Source organism: Parambassis ranga, chromosome 1, assembly GCF_900634625.1.
Source record: "Parambassis ranga chromosome 1, fParRan2.1, whole genome shotgun sequence".
In the NCBI taxonomy this organism is placed as follows: domain Eukaryota; kingdom Metazoa; phylum Chordata; class Actinopteri; family Ambassidae; genus Parambassis; species Parambassis ranga.
This window is the reverse complement of record NC_041022.1, coordinates 20,311,414-20,333,807: the sequence shown is the minus strand read 5'-3', so window position 1 is coordinate 20,333,807 and position 22,394 is coordinate 20,311,414. Positions and strand designations below refer to the sequence as shown.

Here is a 22,394-nt window from a genome sequence, read left to right as displayed (position 1 = left end):
GGTGTGTGTGAGCGTGTACGTTCACTGTGGCTGTGTCAAACCGGGCTGATATCATGTCACACAGTGCTATTACACAACTTTAGTTCATGTTAATACTTTTACTTCCACAGACTCAACAAGCACATCAGAGATGCTTCCTCTAACCTATTTTGCAGGAGTGTGCGTGGAGATTAAGCCTGGTGCCACATGTTTCTGTGAGCAAAGGCCGGTTATCATAGTTATTTTTATGTCCGTCTAGCATGTCCTCTCTCTTTAATCCCTCTGTGGGTGGGTTCTCATTTACCACAAAGCCATTAAGAGCCATTGTGATATCAACAAGCGCATCTGCCTGAAAGATATTTAGGTCCTCTGGAATATTTATATAATTTTTGTGCATGCATATACATGTGGGACTCCAGTCTTCTGATGTTTAATACATTCACATTTCAGTGGCTGCTACACTTAGTGAATATTAAACGTCTACATATTTATTCTTGTGGGTTCTCTTAAAAATTATTTCATCAATTGCCAATTCAAATGTCAGATTAAAAAAAAAACACTACTATACACGCATTTCTATTAGAGCAAAGGAGCAAAGGTCGCTGCTTTAACAAGAGGATTAGCTAGAGTTTACATGCTGGAATGAGGTCAGAGAGGCTCAAAAGATGATAATATTGGAAATTATGGTGATATGCAAAGTTAAAAGAAAGTTTATAAAACTCGTGTTGTGCTCAGTTTGCATTTAAGGAACATTCCTTACAGCTTCAGAATCTTTTAATTCAACACATCATCACATCTGGCAGAATGAGTCAGTTAGTAGTGAATCATTGAGATCAACTGGCCAGCGTAGTTAAAAAAAAGAAAAGAAAATTCACCGGGAGATGAGGTGGGGTAGCTGCTGGTATTATCTCCACACTTTCACCCAGGAGGCTTTGTGTCCAACAGATCTTCTCACAACATCAAACATGTTCCATATCACACTTCTTCCATCTGTAATAAACTTTCCGTTTTTTGGCTGCCATGGTGATTAGTTCCACACAGACTAGATTTTACACTTATTTACACTACCACAGTGGGACTTCCATGCTGCACTGTGAGAACCTAAAGTTTGCTCTTCAGCAACAATGTTCTGAATGGCAGTGGCCAAAAACTGGATGAACTTGTGCACAAACATTGTTTCTTAGACACTAGACCTCATGCAGAAACACCGTCTTATGTTTCTTTATATTTCTCCTTACCTAATTTCCCTACTGGGATTAATCTAGGGATTAGTCTTTTTCTTAGACGAGGAAGTCAACACACTGTTTAACCTGGCTACTGTGTGATGTCAGGAAGGCAGAAGTTTCATCCACAAAATAAAGAAATACTTAACTCTTTCTCTCTCCAAGGTCCTTCAAGCACACAGAAGATGCTGGATACTGTGTGCTAAGAGAAGTGCCAACAGTCATAGTGAGCCACAGCACACAGGTCTGTAAGTCAGTCTGACTGTCAGTGTTGTCCAACTAAAGAAATCACTAAGAACCTGAGACATGGACCGATCAAACTAGGAGTCTGGTTATCAGAACCAAGGGGGTCTCCATGACAATGAGTATGATTTGGTAATGTCTATTCTGTTTACATTGCCCTGACATCACGTTTGTTTAATGTAAATGACAATTTTTTTCATTGTATTCATTTTAGCAGGAACTCTGTTTTCCCCGTCTGGACAGAGCTCACTTGAATTATGGAGCTCTCTGAGTAGACACTTAAACTCCTGTCAACAGTGAGAAAAGAAAGAAAGGCATCTACAGGCTGGAAGAGGAAACAATGTTCTCACAGAGACATGGATACAGAGGCAGGCATAGGTGGGGCTGATAGTAAATCAGGTTTTATCTGGTGACATGCTCCAGTGAATGAACCATTCTGCAGCCTGACAGTTTGATGATTTGCCACAGTGCAAACAGTGAAGTTAGTCATTTTTTGCTCTTTATTTAACCTGGTTAGCACCACGTAGATTGAGAATGTCTTCTTCAAAGACAAGCGTGACAGCAATATGAAAAATGCATCACAGCATGAGGAAGGACAACGTGTCATGACATTACATCCACTCGTGTTTTGTTGACTCTGGAAGACATGCGACCAACATAAATAAAATTAATGACCGTCACGTGACCAAAGCCAATAAATGCACCTCATTCAAGTCTGCATAAAGGAGGACTGACTTCAGAGAAGAAGCCTTGCACTGACCCTTTAAAGACTACAATGACTTTTCACTTTATTACCCATAAACCTGCCTTTTCCTTTCTTTGAATATGGAGCATGGAGTTTCTATTCTGCATTACTATAACCATGCAACTTTAGATATAATATTGTTTATGTTGTAGATGTAGCAATCAATAGAACTTGATGATGGAAAGGCAAAGTAATAAAACAAAGAAAGAAAACATGCAACAGATGTCTCTAAAGTCTCTAAAGTCACAGGTTGCTGCATCAATCAAAGTTTTAGCAGAAATAAAGAAGCAGCTGCTCTCCAGCCTCCCAGTGAGTTAGACAGTTAATAAGGAGACAAAATGATCAGAGGTGATTCACCAGTCTCTTTTTTTTGGCTTCCACATCAGGCCTCTGCTCCTGACCTTTGACTCCCAACCTCTTGACCTCGGCTTTGTCCAGCCGTCAGGTGCCAGCTTGCCTTCCACAGGGATCAGGATTCCTTCAAGATGCTCTCATTGGAGGGGGTATAGTATTGTCTCTCCTGGACAAAGAAAAAAAAATCACCAACCACACACACACACACCCACAAACAACTCGGTGTTCACACATTTTTGTTTTCATAGTCCTGCATGGTTTTTATCATTTCTCGGCCCTCTCCATTCTCCCATCAAACATTACAGTTAGCTGATGTGGCTATTTTCCAGAGAATTTCTGACGTGCCTCAGACAGGCATTAGGAGGGAAGTATGAAATCTTTCTGCCTCCTCTTTGATTTGTAACATCTTGTGTGGATCTTGTCAGCCACTCCTAACTGGGATCAAAGTGCTACCTCTGACATACTGAGATATCATTCTTATGAATATTTTGCAGGTTTCTTCTCCAGTCGTATTTGCCCACTGGCTTTGATATGGCTGTCCTCCTTAGCAGGAATTCATATCAAACATCCCTCCTCCCTCCCTCCTCCTGCTCTTCATCCTTCTCTCAGCGCAATACATAATAACAGCATCAAAACTTCAATCCAGGGATTGAGGCAAATCATCCCCGACTTCAAAGCCAACAGATATTCATCTTGGCAAAGGTGAATTTACGTCTTGTTTCATATTGGCAAAGCTGCCGTGCATTTTCTTTTTCTCCTCGGCTTTGTTCTTTGTCCCCTCTCTGCTGCTTGTCTTTTTCCTTTCTCCACCTTGCTCGCTCACCAGGCCTTCCACTTTTGTTCTATGCTGACCAGAAAAGCACAATATGTGGGATCAAACAGAAGGGAAGTGAAAAGCAGAGTGTCTCTCTGTCTGCTGAGCTTGGGTAGGATTAAGGCCAGGAGACTTCTGAGGAGCAGTCATAAAGCCTGCTCATGTCTGCAGGGTGTAAAGAGAGAGATGGATGGAGGAGGAAGGGACAGAGCGGACAGCTGTGCAGCCAAAGAAGGGACATGTTTCAGAAGATGGAGCCGGAGAGTTAGAGAAAAAAAATATTATGGCATATTTCACTTGCACACATTGCATCTTGTCTTGACAATATGCATTAGGTCAAGGTGAAACAGGTTCTTAGGTCCAGCTTCTAGATACAAAAATGTGTAAATGATTCTGTTCACAGGAAGTAGACAGGAAAAGCAACTGAGGATCATCTGTGGATCACAATAAGAGGACTATACTGTCATTCTGCAGTTTTTGACATTTCTACATGGGCTTCATTACTGTAGGTCTACAGGTACATTTGAACTGTGATGTCATCATTTCAATCAGAAGAGACCAATTAACAAGAAGGTACAAATGTATTCGATTAAGTACAATACTAATGTGTTTTGGTGTATAGAAAAACAAAAAATATTTCCCCCGTGGTCTAGACCTGGTGGTGGTGGAAAGGACTAGAAGCTGACCTGGACTGGGCTTTTGACTGGTGGTGCCTGGGGAGGAGGAGGGCTAAGGGTTTCAATCTGAAAAGAACGCTGACAGCAGAGAGGACAAATAAATTTTACGCTCAGATGTGATTGGTTGCGTCAGCAAGGTCATGGTCTCTGATAGGAGAAGGAGGTGCTTCTACTAATCAGCTAACTAGAGCGGTAGAAAGGGGAGAAAGGGTGAAGAACGGTATGAAAAGGAAGGGAGGAGGGAGCTTATAGGAGACGATGGAGGAGTGAGTGGTTCAGTTAGCTTGCTACGAAAGTGAGAAATATAGACGGTCTTCCTGATGGAACTTTAGCTGAGCTCTATTTTGAGGAGCTACTGTCTTTGAGAATGTTTAACAGACACACCAGGTTAGAAATGACTGACCAGTTCTGCGCCAGCATTTCTGCCATATCTTTTGTAGCAAGCTGCATTTCTATGGTCAATGTCACAGACATGAAGGGAGACGAGGAAAAACAGCAAGAAGTATTTTTATAAGGGCATATGAGGCGCTAAATAGATTCAGCAGTAGGTTGTGTCCACTTTGATGGACAATTTGGGGGAAAATGATGACATTATGCAGTCTGAACCAGGCATTAGACTTTCAATAAACTGCAGCCAGAGTCTTGATGGAATACCACTTACATGGAAAAAGAAATAACTAGTTCTCTGAAGTAATGACCCCAAAGCAGGAATCAGAATGAAATTTAGTGTCAGTCATATTGGCATCAGTAAGAAAGAGATGTCACACTCTCACTTTTTAGGATCACTTTTAAGGTTACAAAGTTATACATCATCATGTTGCTGCTCACGTCAGCGGGGGCAGTGCAGCTGCATGTTTACATGTATCATAAAGCATAAATGTGAAACTACATTCATATTTCTTTTACAATGGTAGCATGCAATGTCGGAACACATGTAAAGCTGTAACATGACTAAAGAGAACCTGATATCAAACGTAGCACAGATAAAACAAGAAGGGGCGTTAGCAGCAGAGCAGGGGCTGCTCTGTGAAGATGACAGGTCATTTTATGGAAGGCTTTCCTGGGATTTCCAGCAGCAGACTGTATGAGTGATGGATGATGATGCCGGGTTATGACTTCTCATGCACACAGATGCTACCGTGCCTGACACAGCAAGTCCTGCACAGATGTGGTCATATCAAATGGTTCTTCAGCTTCACCATAGCTCCTCCACTCTGTCTCTGCACTTTAAAACATCTGTTGTCATTTTATGACGTCGGATCATTTAAATTTATTAAGGCTATTTTTCTTTGTACATCATTTAACAGTAAAAGGGAAAAAACTGACTCCATACTTCTTGTGAGTTGATTTAGGCCAGGTGCACAAAAGTTCAACTCCGAGAGTGTTTTGTGTTTCCAATATAACCTCTCAATGAAAGTCACATCTAATAATATATATAAAAATATGATTCTTACTGCACTACAGAAATAAGCATCAATAATATAGAAGGTCTCACTGGTTGTGTTGCTCTAACACTCTTGATTGCCAAACTTGTGGTTTGTAGAGTTTTCAGTCCTGTGATGTGTACTGTCATAAATGTCATGTCTTATCACAGGCAGCTGTATTCATTCCAGATCCACTGCACACTATCCAGAAGAGTGTTTTATCATGTTGTCATGGAATTGCACATATTATTTTGGGCTGATGGGACCTCCTCACCTCTTTTCACTCTGCCCACTTTGGCAGTGTTAGGCATTGGCAATTTATTGGCCACCTAAAAATGATTCTTCAAAAAAAACCTACTGGTGACCTCATGGATATTTCATCCCTTTACAGTCTATGCAAGCAACACATAAAGGTGAGATGATACCTCGACGAGGGCTTTGGATCACATTGGATTGCTCTGTTTTTTAAAGAATAAGGGTCAGTCTCTCCTCAGTCTTTTTTACACTTGCTCAGACATTAGGAATTGTAAGTGTGACTTTGTTCCTGAACCCTGTCACGAACACAATTCACCCTGACGGGGAAATCTGTTGTCCCATCAACACACAATTGGACGAGTTTCCGCTCTTCGTGGCAGCCACTGCAGAAAGCTGTGAGAAGACTTTGACAAGAACAAATACAAGTCAAGTGTGCAATTACATCTTCACCTGTTGACAAAACAGCTCAGAGAAAGTAACATCCTGCCAAGTCCTGTGTTTTCACCCATGTTCACCCTTCCACCTTCCTCCCCTCTGCAAACATCTTTCATCTCTAACCCGTGCACTAATGGAGCCTCGCTCCACTCGGCGTGAGGCTTAAGTTAACGTGTCAAAGTGAGATGCCTTTCCCAAAGATAAAAGGATCTGTGGTGGTCTGTGATGTGGAGGGGTGAAAGGGAGGCAAAGAAAACACTGCATCATTTAGCAATTTGTCTCTTTGTTTTTAACCTTTTTGTACAGGTTTGTCTTCTGGTCTCTGTCATATGGTATCACACGTCCGACATGACCTGAGTGAGATCTTCCCCTGTCGACAGTGAAGGGATCACTGACCTATAGCCAGAGGCTGTGCTCAGGTGGGGTGCTGCCCTGAATGGTTCAACCCTTACCTGAGGGAGATCACAAACGATGGGCTGGACCACACAGGTGGTGAAGTTACTGCAGCGCTGCAGGCCACGACCAGCAGAGCTGATGTGCTGATAGGGACTTCCTGTAAATTGATGGTTGGCAGGATACAAGTCTTCTTGTGCAAAGTAATAATTTATCAGCAGTACGTGGGTCACATGTTTTGATGACAATTGACTCCTTTTGCGTACAGGCAACCTGAGGACAAGGTGTTACTGGATCACATCCTGAAGATTTAAATGAAAAGAAAGGATGAGGAATCATAACATGGAAGTCATCCAACTGTGTGCAGAGAGCAGGGATAAGTACAGCACTAGATGCTGCTTCCTGCTGTGGCTTGCCTTAAAGAAATGTACTCTCTGTATATTGGACTATGATCAGTCCAAGTTTATGGAACACTGCACTGTGTAAAATGACTTGAATTGACCTGTAAGCTCTTCAAAGGGCCTCTATGAGAATGCTGCACATGTCATTATTTATTAGCATCATTTCAATTCAATGTATGTAGCCCTGCTAAATTGAAACTCCCTTTAACAATAGTAAATGTGTTTATGTTTATAAGATCATTTTGTAATAAGTTCATTTATAGTGGTTTAATTAATCACACAGAATTCATTGGAGATTATATTTCAAAAGAAAGAGGTTAGAAATAACAGTTTATAGCATCTGATGTACTCATTTGTCATCCTCATCATACCAGTCAGTCTGATGTCAGTTGTCATGGTTACGGGATCATCCAATCAAACAGGTGTTGTATCACTCAGCGTACGTAGTGTTGTGAGACGTGTCTATCTGTAAGCCAGGCAGCTCAGGGTGAATGTGTGTGAGAGAGTGAGTGCGTGCGCGCGCCCGGAGGTGCGCCGCGCGTGTGTAGGGAGCGAGCCCGCAGAAGCGAGAGAAGTGTGTTGAGGGTGAGACAGGGTGACACCTATTGAAGTTAGCTGGCGACCGTAGGGAAGTTTAGTTTACCCCATGTTTGATGTGCAGCACTGGCAACAATAAAGCTTCCTTCCAGCAACCACGGTCCGTTATTCAGTGCACCACCACCTCCATCATTCTTTGCTACCGAGTCAGGATTAGGGAGTTATCACCGGAGGACACCGCCCTTCGGCCCTGGAGACCGCTGGTGGGACCATCATCATCATCACAATCATATATACTAGGAGCCATAGATTGTGTTAGTGTAGTTGTTTTGTTATATAAAAAAGGCAGATTTATTTACATAATTTATTTAGACACTCACTGCATTCTATGACGTGGTTATTGAAGAATCCCAGCTGCTTAGCTAGAGCGTCATGTTACCATGGAGACAGAGAGCGTTCTATGGATAACTGCACTCAGCTTTAGTTGGTTAGTTTAGTTACAGTGTAGATAATTTATGTCTCGCGCCTAACGCAGCATCGTGAGTATGTAGTTTTTATTTTATCTTATTGATCTTTAGATGGAATCTGATGCTATTGTTTTGTGCTTGTGTTGATATTTTTTTACATTTGATCGAGCAGTTCTTTGACTGATTGCCGTGCAGCGTGTGTGGATACAGATTAAATGTAAATGTGCGAATGTAGAGTTGTTTATAACATGATATATTATTCTGTTAATGTTGCAGGTTTATGTTTGTTAGACAAACAATAATATTTTATTCAGTTTTAGTTCATAAATGCATATTGACTGTTAAAAACGTTAATTCATAGCGGTAATTAGTTGTATTTATTTGTTTTTGGTTTCACACTTTCCTGCTATCCAATAAACCTGTTAAAGATAGGGCAGGAGATTTCATTCTGATGCACCTTTTGTTAAATTAGTGTAACTTCTCTTTACAATCCGATAGCAACCGATTAGTTCGGCAGTTTCGCCTTAAAACGAAGAATATGAATCATCTGTGGAAGCTATAAAACACTAAAAACAGCAGCCAATCCTCCGGGTGGACCCTGCGCGGAGTATTGGCTGGTTGTCGCTCTCTTCCTGCTCTGCGCACACCAGAGAGGTACGTGCATGATGGCCGAAGTCACAGACCGCAGCTCGTCTTCAGGTAATGCGCGTCCATGTGATTGGGAGGCGTGGCTTCGCTCTGAACTCCGAGAGAAAGGGGCGTGTGTTTACTTTCGAAAGTAAACACACTCACTGAGTTTTCAAAGTCTCCTACCCTACCTTTAAGACAAGCGGACTGTCGTCTTCAGAGTCTTGGAAAGAGGGAAAAGTCTAACTGGCCTGTCAAAGTATAGCAGACATATACCGAGGACGGCACAGTAGTAGTGAGTAGCTTGTCGTTTTGTCTGGTCAGTCTGGTTGTCATGGTGATGGGGAATATTTGCGTCACGTGGGTGTAGGTGCAGGTGGGAAGCTGGGTGGCCACAGTTTTTGTTGACCACAACGTAATATAACGCAGCATATCATAATGTAACATACCATAGCGCACACCTTTGCACGTTCATCACCGGTGGCTTAAGTTTTCATCTCCGCAATGCAGTGTTTTATTTCATGTTCATCTACTATACGAAATCTCATCAAGAGGTAGACGGCCTCAGCGTCTTTTTTATCACACATTAGGCTACAGCGCGTGATACAAATAGGTAGGGCCTGTCTCTCCTCTCATCTGGTGACTTTGGAGGTTTGAGGAGGTCGCTATATATACTGTTGCTGTTTTAGTTATGTGCAGCTCCTTGACACAGACAGTGGCATTCCGCTGAAAACAAGCATATGAGCCACAGATCTGTACATACCACTGGAAGATCCATACATACCAATTTGAGCGGCACATAATATATAGTGACACATGGTGCTAAAGCAGACTGTCCAACTGATAAATCCCAAAATGGGCATTAAATGGCACCAAAACATCCCCAGAAGCTGGCATGCCACTGTCTGTGAGCGGCATGAAGACAAGGAGCTGCACATAACTAAAACAGCAACAGTATGTATGATTGCAACATACACTGAGTGATACAACGCGCTAGAGCAGACTGTGAAACTGATGAAGTCCAAAATGGGCATTAAATGGCACCAAATCATCCCCAAACTGTGGCATGGAACAAAGCGGCACATACCACTAAAACACCCAGCGCTGACACATCGGTACAAACGCCATATGAGTGGTACATATAGAGCAGACTGTCTAAGCGATAGTCCAAAACAGGCACTAAATGCCATCAAAACATCCCCCAACAAAATGGCATGTTGCATACAAACAGAGGCATGTGAGCCACAGATCGCCACATACCACTAAAACAGCCAGACATGTCACTGGCATGGCACTTTGAGATCAGGCATGGCAGTGGCATATGCCACTTTGGGATCTCACCGTCACTCGAGAAACAGAGAGATGGGATACACACGAAGACGACACCTAGAATATAGCACTTGCTATCGTTTGCCTTTGTTTCCTAGGTTAAATGCAGAGTTTAACAGCGGAGCAGATGCATACTAAGATTTTCTGAAGGTAGGTACCATGCTTGCTTAAGAATTCTAACATGCTAACAGTGATTTTACACACATTTGAATGTAGCAGCCTAACGTTACACACTACATATTTGATGTATATTATTGTAGTTGTTATGGCCTGCAACTTTTTTTGGGGGGTTTGTGTGCACGCAAGGTTTATGTGGGACATTGAAAACTGTGTTGCAATGTATGACACAGGTGTTTGTTCAACAAACCTATTGTAAGCAGACCACAGGAGAATTTGTTTGTGTTCAGGGGAGGAGGTTTTAAGATAACAAAGTTTATCAATAGAAAGTGAAGAAATAAGAGCCATGATGCTGTGTTTAATATGTCTGTTTTTAGATTAGTCAGCAGGTTACATCTGGTCTGCCCTCAGACTAACAAAACAGGCGAAGTCATCTTACAACCAAACTGCATGATGATGCTGGATCACGACTTTGTGGACAACATCTGACTTCAGTGGGAGTTTGGTGACTGCTGTGCAGGCTAGTCTAGTTTTGCTTGATTGGAAATGCAATTCTGTGCAGTGGCTGGTGTGTTTAAGCAGTCCTATAATAGTGTCAAATTACAAGTAGTAGATTGACTCAGCAGGTCAGGTTTCTACTTCATTTCCTAGTTAAAATGCTCCTTATTCTGCTTCTGCACTGATTAATTACGCATTGGGTCATTACACAAATATTTTTAACACAGCTCATTCTGATGGAAATACAATTTGATCACAAAAAACAAAAAATCTAAGTTCATACACTTAATAACTCAATAAACCTGACAGCTAAACATGTTGATCATTTTTCTTAAGAGTGGAAGCAGCCACAGCAGAGCGACTGTGTGCTATACTGAAAAATGTTTGAATATGAAGCAGCAGGGAGCTATAAATATGGTGCCAACTTGATTTTTCTGAATGTGGCATTTTAAGCATTTAGTGAAGTCAATAGCCCATTTTTAATAAGACCTTATAAAAACTGCTTAAGCAAACACTTCACTGTTCATTAGTGCAGGTACAGCATGTTCCCAGGGTCAGGATGGAGCCGTCCAAACTGGCCCGGCTTGGTCGGCTGGCCTGCTGTGTAGGAGCCCATGGGAACAACTCAGTCCACAGTTTCTGAGTGGGTGGCCTCATCCAGATCTGCACATGGTTTATATGCCATACGTTTCCTTTACTTCTGAACATACACTGACAAGCCACACACACACATATACAACAATATATACAAGAATTACAGTGTGCTCCACTTATTGAGAACTTCTATCAGTTAATATGAAAACATTTTCCCTGTGGAAACCACCAGTTGGCTAACCGCAAAAATCCTCTCTCCTCTGACTGAGAACCCAACTGGCAAACTCTTTGAACAATCAACCACAAGACGTCACAGTGCCGTTTAAATGGTTTTAGGGCTGAGATTTAGAGAGGGATAAGGTTTGGTAGAGTGATAGAGGGATAAAAACAGAAACAAATAAGGAGGGGGCTGGACTGGATTCAGCAGGGGAAAAATGATTTTCCATAAAGTCCAGCACAAAGGCTCTCATTCATGGTACATGTGGGTATTGTAGTCATTTTTGTTTAAGGGAAAATAATCATATTTTTGATTGACTTTTAGACAAACACAACTTGAACAGGAGCTGGCCATGGCAACTAAAGCATGTACTGAAAGTGTTACTTCTATGAATGCATCCACCATATTATTGCAATTGCCCTCAGAGCCTAAAGAGTTTTTATATGGTTTTCAGTCCCATCACTGTTTTTTTACTTCTTCCTCCAACAGTGCCCTCAGTTTAAGAAGCAGAGTCTTTGCTAAAAATTTTTGACTATCATCAATCAGAAATGGAAAAAACAATGGATTGTTGTGCTAACAGCTAGTTAGGTTTGCTAATACCTTCTGCAGGAAAACTGGCTTTCAGGATAAGATATATGGCATATTTATTGTATTTTAGGTGTTTACACAAGCTGCATATCTGAACCAGAATACCTTTACTTCATTGCATGTAATGCATGTGTCCTTCTATTATGCATACTGACAAAATTTTGTAATACTCCAAGTATAGACTATAGACAGAACCCAAATGTAGTCTGCGGGATAGCCACACAAACACTCAGACCCACACACACAGAGGCTTGGACATGACACACACATAGGCTTGGACATGACACACACATAGGCTTGGACATGACACACACATAGGCTTGGACATGACACACACATAGGCTTGGACATGACACACACATAGGCTTGAGTGAATGAGAAGAAGAAAATTAGTTAACCACAAAAACATTTATGGGCAGCACCATGGCAGCCATCACAAAAACAGGACCGCTGCCACAGAACCGCAGGGGCCGAGAAGCCCTCTGTCTGTGGACGCCACAGATCACTGACTTAATATAACCACACAAATACCTTCTTTCTCTGTGGTGCATTCAGGGAATATGCAGACGAGTAACCACGGGGGTTACAGAATCAGTTTTCTTCTACTATCACTCTCACTAATGGACATAAATGAAATGTACACTGAAAATACAGACCTCACTGCTGATGCTATCTGGAAGAATAACTGCTACATATTTTCTCATGGCTGGTGTAAGCTACACTTGATTGGGCTCCTATTACATGTCTGATATAATAGCACCTCCCACCCCTGAAAAACGACCCTCAAAGCATCAAACCCTGCATTGAAAAACAGCCAAGCCTCTATTAACGGCTACTTTAAAGACAATTGGAGCCACTCCACCATTCATACAGACTGACAGAGGATAACACATCATATAAGCCTCAAATTTTCACACTGTGCTTGATTTCACATGCTTTTTTTTGTTCCTTTTGTCCTGTAATTTCATGTTTTCATTCAACACATGAGGTCATCACTGTCTGATTGGCATTGGATGTTGGGTTTCAGCAGCCAGATGAAAATGATGTGATTGAGGGAAGCTGGAACAGGGAAGTGTAATGCAAGTACTCCCAGAGTGAACATGTTATCTAATGAAGGAGCAGACCACCTGCATGCTGTTGGGAGGATACAGTTACTCATGCAAAGATTGGAGACCAGCCCCTCATCTCACAGACTAAATAGTGACTGATAACATGATAGATGATGGAACACCATAGAAGGAAATGTGAAAAGAAAAGAAATGTCATCAAAGCGTCTGACCATAATAGATATATATACATGGACGTCAAAGGTAGGGTAGGAGATTTTGAAAACTCAGTGAGAGTCAGCCAGATTTTGAAAGTAAACACATGCCCTGTTCTCTCGGAGTTCACCCCGAAGCCACGCCTCCCAACCAGTCTGTGACTTCGGCCATCATGCACGTACCTCTCTGGTGCGCGCAGAGCAGGAAGAGAGTGACAACCAGCCAATACTCCGCGCAGGGTCCACCTGGAGGATTGGCTGATGTTTTTAGCATTTTATAGCTTCCACAGATGATTCATATTCTTCGTTTTAAAGCGAAACTGCCGAACTAATCGGTTGCTATCGGATTGTAAAGAGAAGTTACACTAATTTAACAAAAAGTGCATCAGAAGGAAATCTCCTACCCTAGCTTTAACACCAGAGAACCACAGACACACCCATGGATAACAGCCAGTATCTCCTAGCACCTCTGCTGGTATGGGCAGTAGGTGCACTTGCATTGCTTAAAGCTCTTGACTGCATCTAGAGCTCCGGAGATGGGTTCATGCAGACTGTCATAGATTTGGGCAGATGATGAAACTGCTGATGCATAATGCATAAAATGGTCTTAATAATCAACCGAAAGAATTTAGCTCATATGCTTTTGTTTTAGAACGTGCAACTAATTTAGCATTCAGGAAACAAAGACATATGATGCAGTTTCTTGTGGAGATTGTCAGCACTGTTTGGACAACTTCAAGTCAAAAGAAGCGACACAAAGATGACAGAGGAAGAGAAAGGGACATACTCACAAAGCAAGATCAGTTTAATCAATTATTAAATATTTTTAAAAAGACATACAAGAAAATACAAATGTTTTGCACTAACTGTTTTATACAAACCTTGAAACAGAGCAAACACTGAGAACCATCTGAATGCCTGTTTTGCTGTACGCACACATAAACACAGAGATACTGCGAGGCCATTCAGTAATTCAGTAGCATAGTCTGTAACCATAACAGCCGAATCATCTCCACAACAGAGAGGCGTGTGGAGTGTCATGCCGGACATGGTTTGACTTCTGCTCTCTGTCTCTCTCTGTTAATATGTGTCCTGCCCTTGAGCTACATCAGCAGCTGCGTCTTTCTGGAAGATGAATGTGAGATGTGTTCAGTTTCCGCTGCTGCCTGTATTATGTGTTGTATCCACACGAACACACAGACCCACAATTAGTGCAGCACAAATTGATTCATCTTTAAAAGGAAACTGATCACATGTGATGTCCTTCTGACGGATGTTTATTTATTATTGTATTAAAATGTCACAGTGGCTGCAGGGGGGGACAGGATGGGCCTCATGGGAAAAACCTCATGATTCACACCCCCCAGTGGGACAAAATGATTGTGTTACAATGTAATGAGGTTAAAGACAGTCTTATCCACATGCTTTACATTTCCTACATTTAATTTAAGAGGAGGGTCAGTTTACAACAATTCATAATTCTGGATTTTCTGGGGAAAAAACTGAAAATAATACTGAAATACTGAAAATAAAGGCACACCGGTTTAAGGAGCTTTAAGGCCCCACGTGGCTCATTGTTGATGTGCAATTTTAAAACCCTCAATCATGAAGGGGTCCAGTGTAGTATAAGAGAAACAGCAGTCCATGCTGACACGTAATTTTCACATGTGCAGCTGCAACATAAAGCATTGACTCACCATTTATCATCAGCATTTTCTTTAGCTGCTCAAGATCTGGGTCAGTCCTGTTGTTGTCCCGTCTGTCCTGTGTTTTAGCCTTAGGTATGAAGTGGCCTTGCTAAAGCCTGACAGCGAGGCTGATATATGGAACTTGGTTACCATCATTCATAACCCCATGACACTAATTACAACCACAGGCTTGCAATATCGCACTGCCGCTTTGAACTTTCTGATAATACAGTGGATTTCTGTGTGTCTGCGGGTGTGGAGGCAGAGGGGTAGGCGCATAAGCTGTTGAGTAAAGATTGACACCACTACCCCACCTCCCACTGATTGGCTGACTTGACCTCGGACCCTCCACCTTCATAGCTGGAGAGATTAAACAGCAAAGAATTACCAGAGGATAAGCAGCAATGGTTTAACATGTTCAGTGATTCAAATACCTTCATTTAGGCTGTCAGCATTCACACCCTGCCTCTGTGTATGGGTGAATATGGATATTGGAGCGTCACTCAGAGTGATATTTACATTACTATCTGTGGCAAATGTCCGCCTCCTCTGCTAATACATTCCATACAGACACACACAGCTGGGATGCTGTTTTGCAGGTTGTCTTGGAGATGGCGGGGAATGAGAGGGAGATGGTGGGGAACAAGGAGGGGAAAGTGAAAGGGAGTGTGGGCTTGTCTTTCATCAGGTCACACACACTGACATCCATTCAACAAGTTGGCTTCATACAATCCCTGACATAGCCAACTCGTGATATGAAAGTCTTGATCTTTAGCACCAGCTTTTGTCCTGTCATACCATCCTCCTGTCACATCAATAGAAAGCCTGTCAGGGGTTGTTAAGTAAATATAGAAACAGTGATGGGTTTTGTATATGTTGCTATACAACTCAAGAAATAAGAAATTAAATTACAACTATCTTAGGATCCAAATAATTTACTTTTACTATAAAAAAATATGAATAACACTGAGACTAGCTTCTCATGTAGACATCACAAATGTTTTCACATAAAATGGGCTTTTCTTTGCAGATAATAAAATGTGTGTGGGAGTTGTGGGAAAAATGCTACATTCTCAGTCATTTCATGGGGTAACTTGACTGAGGTGTACAAAACATGTATGACCCAGCCTTGACATCTGACTGAACATTGTTTGCAGCCCAACACCCTTTAAGTAACCTTTAAACCCTCACCCAGGGACACAGAGGTCAGTGTCCTATATCATGGTTTTAAGGTCGTTCAAGTGACTGCTGCTGTGTCAGAGAAATGGCTGATCCCCTATATTATTGTTATTTTCATTGCTATTTTATCATTATCTAAAAGCACATCAAATTCAAATACCTTTACGAAGCAGACTGGATCAATCAACGGCATGTATTGCACCAAGCAGGCAGCTACAAGCTCACTGACGCCATCTGCTGTTTCTTTTGCATAAGCAAGATAATTAAAAAAAAAGGGTATGCGGAAGGTGCCTTTGTTTCTATGATTTATTAAATACGTCCAGTAAACAGGCCTGTTCTGAGGCAAATGTAATTATGCATTGCACTTTTGCATTAAGACTTTTAATTTTGTAACCATTGGCACTTTCTATTTCCTTTTCACCCCGCACATGCGCAGACTACTGCTGACGCGCTGACACCGGTAGTGACGCAAAGATGGCGTCCTCTGCTGCCCGGTTAACCACACGCTTGTTAGCAACATCAGCTTCTTCTGCACATCGTGGCTGCCGTTTTAACATTATCCCAGCCAAACATGGGGGGACTTTTCAAGCGACGATCTCGAAGAATCACCGTGGAGGGGTATCAGCGAGTCTGAGCTCGTGGACACGTGGAAATGCCGTGACATTGGGAGGACTGACAGGTGAGACAAGTTAGCTAAACTGTTAGCAAAACATTGTATGAGTTCATTACATCAACATGTCATGTTATGTACCTTACCCCGCTGTTTTGTTTTAATGCCCCGTCAGCTTCATTACATTACATTATAAGTTTCATTACGTGACACTGTTGTGCTTTTTCGCATGCTAGCATGGGTCTCCAAGGTTGTGGTGTAAGAATGATGTAACTGCTATGTTAGTGTTGCAGTGTGATTATATGATGAGAACTGTCTGCATCCACCTTCATACCGACGCTATGTCAGCAACCACATCCAAAAAATACATCTGTTTGCATTGAAAAGACACATAAGATGGTATATCAGTCATAAAGAGATGCATTTATCAGCATCAGTACTCCCCACACCATAACATCACCATTAACCTGGACTGTTAATGCAGGCAGGTATGCTCTCTGTCAGTTTATACCATGCTGAGCGATTATTTTGAGTCTGTTCTTGTACAATCAGTCCTTTCTTTTTTTTCTACAGGCAGAAGCTGTCCCCATGGCATTGCTAGCCACTGTTTCCACTCCAGCAGCCGGCAGGCAAACAAACAGGACTTCTATGAAGTCTTGGGAGTCTCCCGCAGTGCCTCACAGAAAGACATAAAGAAGGCTTACTACCAGGTCTCTGACTCCCTTTATTGTATCAATACATTTTTGCCTGATAACAGTATGTATATTTCTCAGAATCTCAGAAGTTTCTCAATATTCAGTGTGAAAAGAGTTTGAAATGTGATCATGTGTTTTCATAGAAAAACATTGTTGTGAAGATTTTCTTCGTGAATGTCAGATATCAGCTAAACTATATGTAGGAGATCAACAATATGGAATGACATTTAAATCTGATGCAGTTTTATGTTTGTCTGTCTCCAGCTGGCAAAGAAATACCACCCGGACACTAACCCAGATGACCCAGAGGCCAAGGAGAAGTTTTCCAAACTGGCTGAAGCCTATGAAGTATAAAACAACACAAACGCACACATTATTTATGATGCAGTTCTCCAGACGTGCTATAATATTTTTTCTTCCTCTGCTGTTGTTTGTTGTGCAAAGGTGCTGAGTGATGAGGTGAAGAGGAAGCAGTATGACACACATGGAGCAGCAGGCTTCGACCCAAACCGCGCTGGAGCGGGCCAGCAGCAGTACAGAGCTGGGACGACCAATATCAACCCTGAGGAGCTCTTCAGAAATATCTTTGGAGAGTTTTCAGGGGGGATGGGGTTTAGAGACATTCACAGCATGTTTGACCAAACGCCCCAGGTAAGAAATCATTGTAGCAAGGACATGTTAGACTTAAGGGAATGTTTATGTGCGTAGATCAGGGGTGGGCAATTATTTTTTGTGCAAGGACCACAAAGATTTTCATAAGAAAAGCAAAGGGCCACATTTTTTCATAAATAATAATATAAATTGGAAATCACTGGCACAGTATGCTCCTGTTACATTTTCATCATTGTAAGAATCTCTTGCTGTCATTTACTGCTTACTCCTCTGTCCTCTCTGTGTGTCCATGTCTACTCTGAGTGTGTGCTGGTTGTATGTTGAGACACACACACAGTGCAGAGCAGCACAGATGAGGATGTTTTTACAGAAGAAAACCATTGGAGTAAAAGTGAAAGTAGCAAATCCCAGAGTTCTGAAAGTCGGGCAAGATCTGTGCTTTTTAAGAGCAGATGACGATGAAATGTGTCGGTTGCAGCACCGTGGTAACATCTGAATGCGCCATAGAGTTTCCGCGTGCTTTACCGTACATTTCAGCATAGACGCGCAGCATTTTTAAAGTGTACACAGCACGACCGTGTCTCTCCAGAGAGTAGATTACGCAGTACAGAAGCGTGGAAGAGACAAGGAGGGTTGGAAAGACGTTACCGGTAATGCCGTGCTCAACAGCTGACTTTTGCTGCTTTTGTTTAATATTGTGTGCACGGTCCACGGGCCTCATTGAGGACGCAAGCGGGCCGGGTGTGGCCCGCTGGCCGTACTTTGCCCAGGTCTGGCGAGATGTTTTAACTATTTTATTCTGATGTATCATCTTTAATAGGGAATGCATTTTCACTTTTTCCTCCACAGTTTGTGATGGAGCTTACTTTTTCTGAGGCAGTGAAGGGTGTGAATAAGGAGCTGAGTGTGAACATTGATGATGACTGCCCAAGGTGTGATGGAAGGGGCAACGAGCCAGGCACCAAAGTGTCTCGCTGTCACTACTGCAATGGCACAGGCATGGTGAGTTTCGGACAGAGCCTCGGCTGCATGTTCAGCAGAGTCCTTTAACTCTTTAAGCTCTTCTTAAACAGACATCACCCCACACTCCCACAGTGCTGTTGGTGTATGTGTAACAGTCTGTGTCACCCACTGCAGGAGTCAATCAACACGGGTCCTTTCATGATGCGTTCCTCCTGTCGGCGCTGTGGTGGGAGAGGATCGATCATAATCACCGTCTGTGCTCTTTGCCGAGGTTCAGGCCAATACAAGAAGAGGCAGACGATCACTGTACCTGTACCTGCTGGTGGGTTTTTATCCTGCAACCTCACAAACACAAGAAACAGTTTCACATTGCAGTTTAATAGTATGAATCAATTTCAGTGTTTAAAACAGTCACTGCTGAACTAATAATCCCAGTCCACCTCAGTGGAATTCAGTGTGCCTAATTATGACTGTATGTGAACACGGGTCTGATTTTAAAATATTGACATGTACACATGATTTATGATGTCTTACAGGAGTCGACAATGGTCAGACAGTAAGCATGTTAGTAGGGACAAAAGAAATCCTCATCACATTCAGGGTGAGTTGTGTTTGTTTCGACAAACAACCAACTGAATTCTAGCAGTGGTCAAGTTTAAAGCTTAATTCATTGACATTATTTATATACATATTTATGTTACGTTGTATTATGTTTGAATTGTACAGGTCCAGGCGAGCCCGGTGTTCAGACGTAATGGAGTAGACATCCATTCTGATGCGTTCATTTCTGTAGCTCAAGCCATCCTGGGTGGCACAGCCACTGCCCAGGGCCTCTATGAAACCGTTAGTATGATGGTGAGTAAGAATGTTAAACATTAAGCAACTTTATAGTTGAGGGCTTGGCAAGTTAACACATTATTATCATGTTTACAAATTAATTAAATAATTCCCCAAATTATTTTTTGTATTATTTTGGGTTGCAGTGTGTGGGAGTAAGTCTCCTTTCCTCTTCCTCCTTTCCTCTTCGATAAAATGGTCTGTTTTTAAAATCTGTTTTCAGATTCCTCCCAGTTGCCAGGCTGATCAGGTGATCCGGCTGCAGGGGAAAGGCATTCGGAGAGTGAACAGCTACACCTATGGAGATCACTACGTACACATTAAAATTAGAGTTCCTAAGTAAGATACACACACACACACACACACACACACACACACACACACATCACACACCTAAGTACGTGTTCAGTTACTGCAGAACACATATTTCTTATGAATTACTTATTTTGGCAAGTTGTGGTCAGCCAACACGATTACTGTGTCTATTGTTTTAGTTCTTGGATAATAGATTGCTTTTTTTGTGCTTAAAGCTTTATTTATTGCAGACTGTGATTTTTGATTGAAGTGTGTGTTTGTGTCACTAATTGTGGTCTATGTTAACTGCAGGAAATTAACTAGAAGGCAGCGCTCCCTGCTGCTGAGTTATGCAGAGGAGGAGACGGATGTTCAGGGAACCGTCAACGGCGTTGAACCTTCAGCAGGTCAGGACTGTGTATCAGCACCGTATCATCATCGTTAGACTATATGTATACCTGCATTACAATTGCACATTTTGCTTCTGCACATATATTTATTTTTTATCTTGCTGTAAATAATGTTTATACTGTTTAATTTTACTGTTAGAGGTATATTGACAGTCTCAGAACATCCCGTAAACGTTACACAATGAGTTAAAAAAATAAGAACTACCTGTTGATTTGACACATTTTAAGACGGAAGCCGCGGGCCATATAAAGTCCGACGGCCGGACTTTGCACACTTTATATGCTACGACGCACCGGAGTGACGCCTTTTGTCATCCAGTCTCTTTGGCAGCGAGAGAGAGAGAGAGAGAGAGAGAGAGAGAGGAAAACAAACCAGCATGCGAATGTAATTTATCATGGCCGGAAAACGCATCGAGCCCATTTAATTTATCGTGCAATTAATTGATTTATTGTTTATCGTGACAGGCCTATGCTTGAGTGTTTTTGCTGCTGCAACAGTGAAATTTCCCAGCTTGGGATGAAGTATTTTCTATTCTATTCTATTCTATTCTATTCTATTACTCCATGTTGACATCTAGACGCACCCACATAATTACAGATGTCCAGTCCCTCATGCCTACCTGCTGAACTGCTTGTCTTTGTCCAGGAGGGGGCAGCAGCACCTCAGGTTCTGGAGCAAAGGCGGGCAGCTCAGAGGAGGGGCAGGCCAAGCAGCAGCCAAAGGAGGAGGAGGAGGGCTTCTTTTCCAAACTAAAGAACATGTTTAGCTGACACAGGCTGCAGGTTGGATCTAACTCCTTACCTGGTAGACAGACAAGCATTGATTTAAAATGATGTTGAATTAACATAAACAGCACACACAGTCACTGTTGGCGGTCTTTTATTATCATTCATCTATTCATGTTTTGCCTTTGCAGGTAAAAATAAACCAGGTAAAAGAAAAAAAGAAACTCGCTGACTGCGCCTCCATGCTTCTCCTCCCCTGGCTGCTCGGGAAAGGAGGAAGAAAAATGCTGAGCCGTGTTCGTGTTGACACAGTCACACGTTGTTGAAGCTGCGGTTGGCAAACAGGCCATGTAGATGACAGGTCCACCCACACACCCACAGGTCTGTCACCACAGACAGGTACAGGGCTGAGAAACTCAGCAACATCATGGCGACCACTGATTGTGGTAAAACTGTTGGAAAACACTCGCTGAAGCTCCACCTAAGACAGAAACCTGCCTCAGAAACACACACAAAATATTACAAAATGGCAGATGATGAAGGTTGAGACAGGAAATGGTAATGGTTTGAACTGCTCCAGAGTTAACACTTTGAAATGGTTTCAGGAAGTAAATAGTAGTGTGACAAGTTTTATTATTCATGCCTCCAGTCATAAAGCAGCAAATGTAGACTATAGGGTTTGAATACAGTAAATTATGAAATATACTTTTTTTATGTATCTTTTAAATAACTTGACACTTTTTGACAACATATGTGTATTGTATGAATGTTGTCCCTGTATCATTCTTTAAATGGCGACAACTACCGCAACCTGACAAAGTCCTGCGATGAAGTGGTTCCCTATTTTCTCTGTGCTGTCCCCGGCAGTAAAAACTTGAGAAAACACCAGACTAATTCTGTTTAATGTACCTGTGTGTGCCAAAAAAACTGCAAGAATGAATTTAAATAAAAAGAATCTTAACAGCTTTGAGTCATGTTTGTAATACTAAAGAGCAACAACAGAGAGCAACATTGAGTCAGTAATGATTGGCCTGTGTTTAATCTCACTACTGAAGAATGTGCTTCCACACACACACACCCATCCACGCTCTGAGACGGTTCGGCTCAGTTTGATGTGCTCAGCCACCCACTTCATCACCGTGTGCCACGTCTGAACAGAAGCCTTCGCAAAGGGTCAACAGAGACGCTGGGTTCAGAGTGGG

General features: G+C 42.1%; 1 protein-coding gene across 2 annotated transcripts; it reads left to right on the top strand.

The window, feature by feature from the left end:
- Positions 1-16,498: 16,498 nt before the first annotated feature.
- On the top strand, positions 16,499-22,086 carry LOC114434418 (dnaJ homolog subfamily A member 3, mitochondrial-like). 2 transcript variants are annotated; one of them, XM_028403665.1, is made up of 12 exons: positions 16,499-16,724; positions 17,229-17,365; positions 17,615-17,698; positions 17,795-18,001; positions 18,812-18,964; positions 19,100-19,247; positions 19,462-19,526; positions 19,652-19,780; positions 19,986-20,101; positions 20,369-20,463; positions 21,113-21,249; positions 21,384-22,086. In XM_028403665.1, the coding sequence occupies exons 1-11, from the start codon at positions 16,520-16,522 to the stop codon at positions 21,235-21,237; spliced, it is 1,464 nt and encodes a 487-aa protein (XP_028259466.1). In that variant the 5' UTR covers positions 16,499-16,519; the 3' UTR covers positions 21,238-21,249; positions 21,384-22,086. The 2 variants fall into 2 exon arrangements, with proteins under 2 accessions (XP_028259466.1, XP_028259475.1); XM_028403674.1 differs by lacking the exon at positions 21,113-21,249.
- The last annotated feature ends 308 nt before the right edge of the window (positions 22,087-22,394 follow it).

Excerpts from the sequence above, each read along its gene's own strand:
- LOC114434418 (XM_028403665.1), top strand. The coding sequence starts at position 16,520 with ATGGCGTCCTCTGCTGCCCGGTTAACCACACGCTTGTTAGCAACATCA. Across the intron at positions 19,781-19,985 it reads ATGAAACCGTTAGTATGATG|ATTCCTCCCAGTTGCCAGGC; the intron begins GTGAGTAAGAAT and ends ATCTGTTTTCAG. Across the intron at positions 20,464-21,112 it reads CGGCGTTGAACCTTCAGCAG|GAGGGGGCAGCAGCACCTCA; the intron begins GTCAGGACTGTG and ends GTCTTTGTCCAG.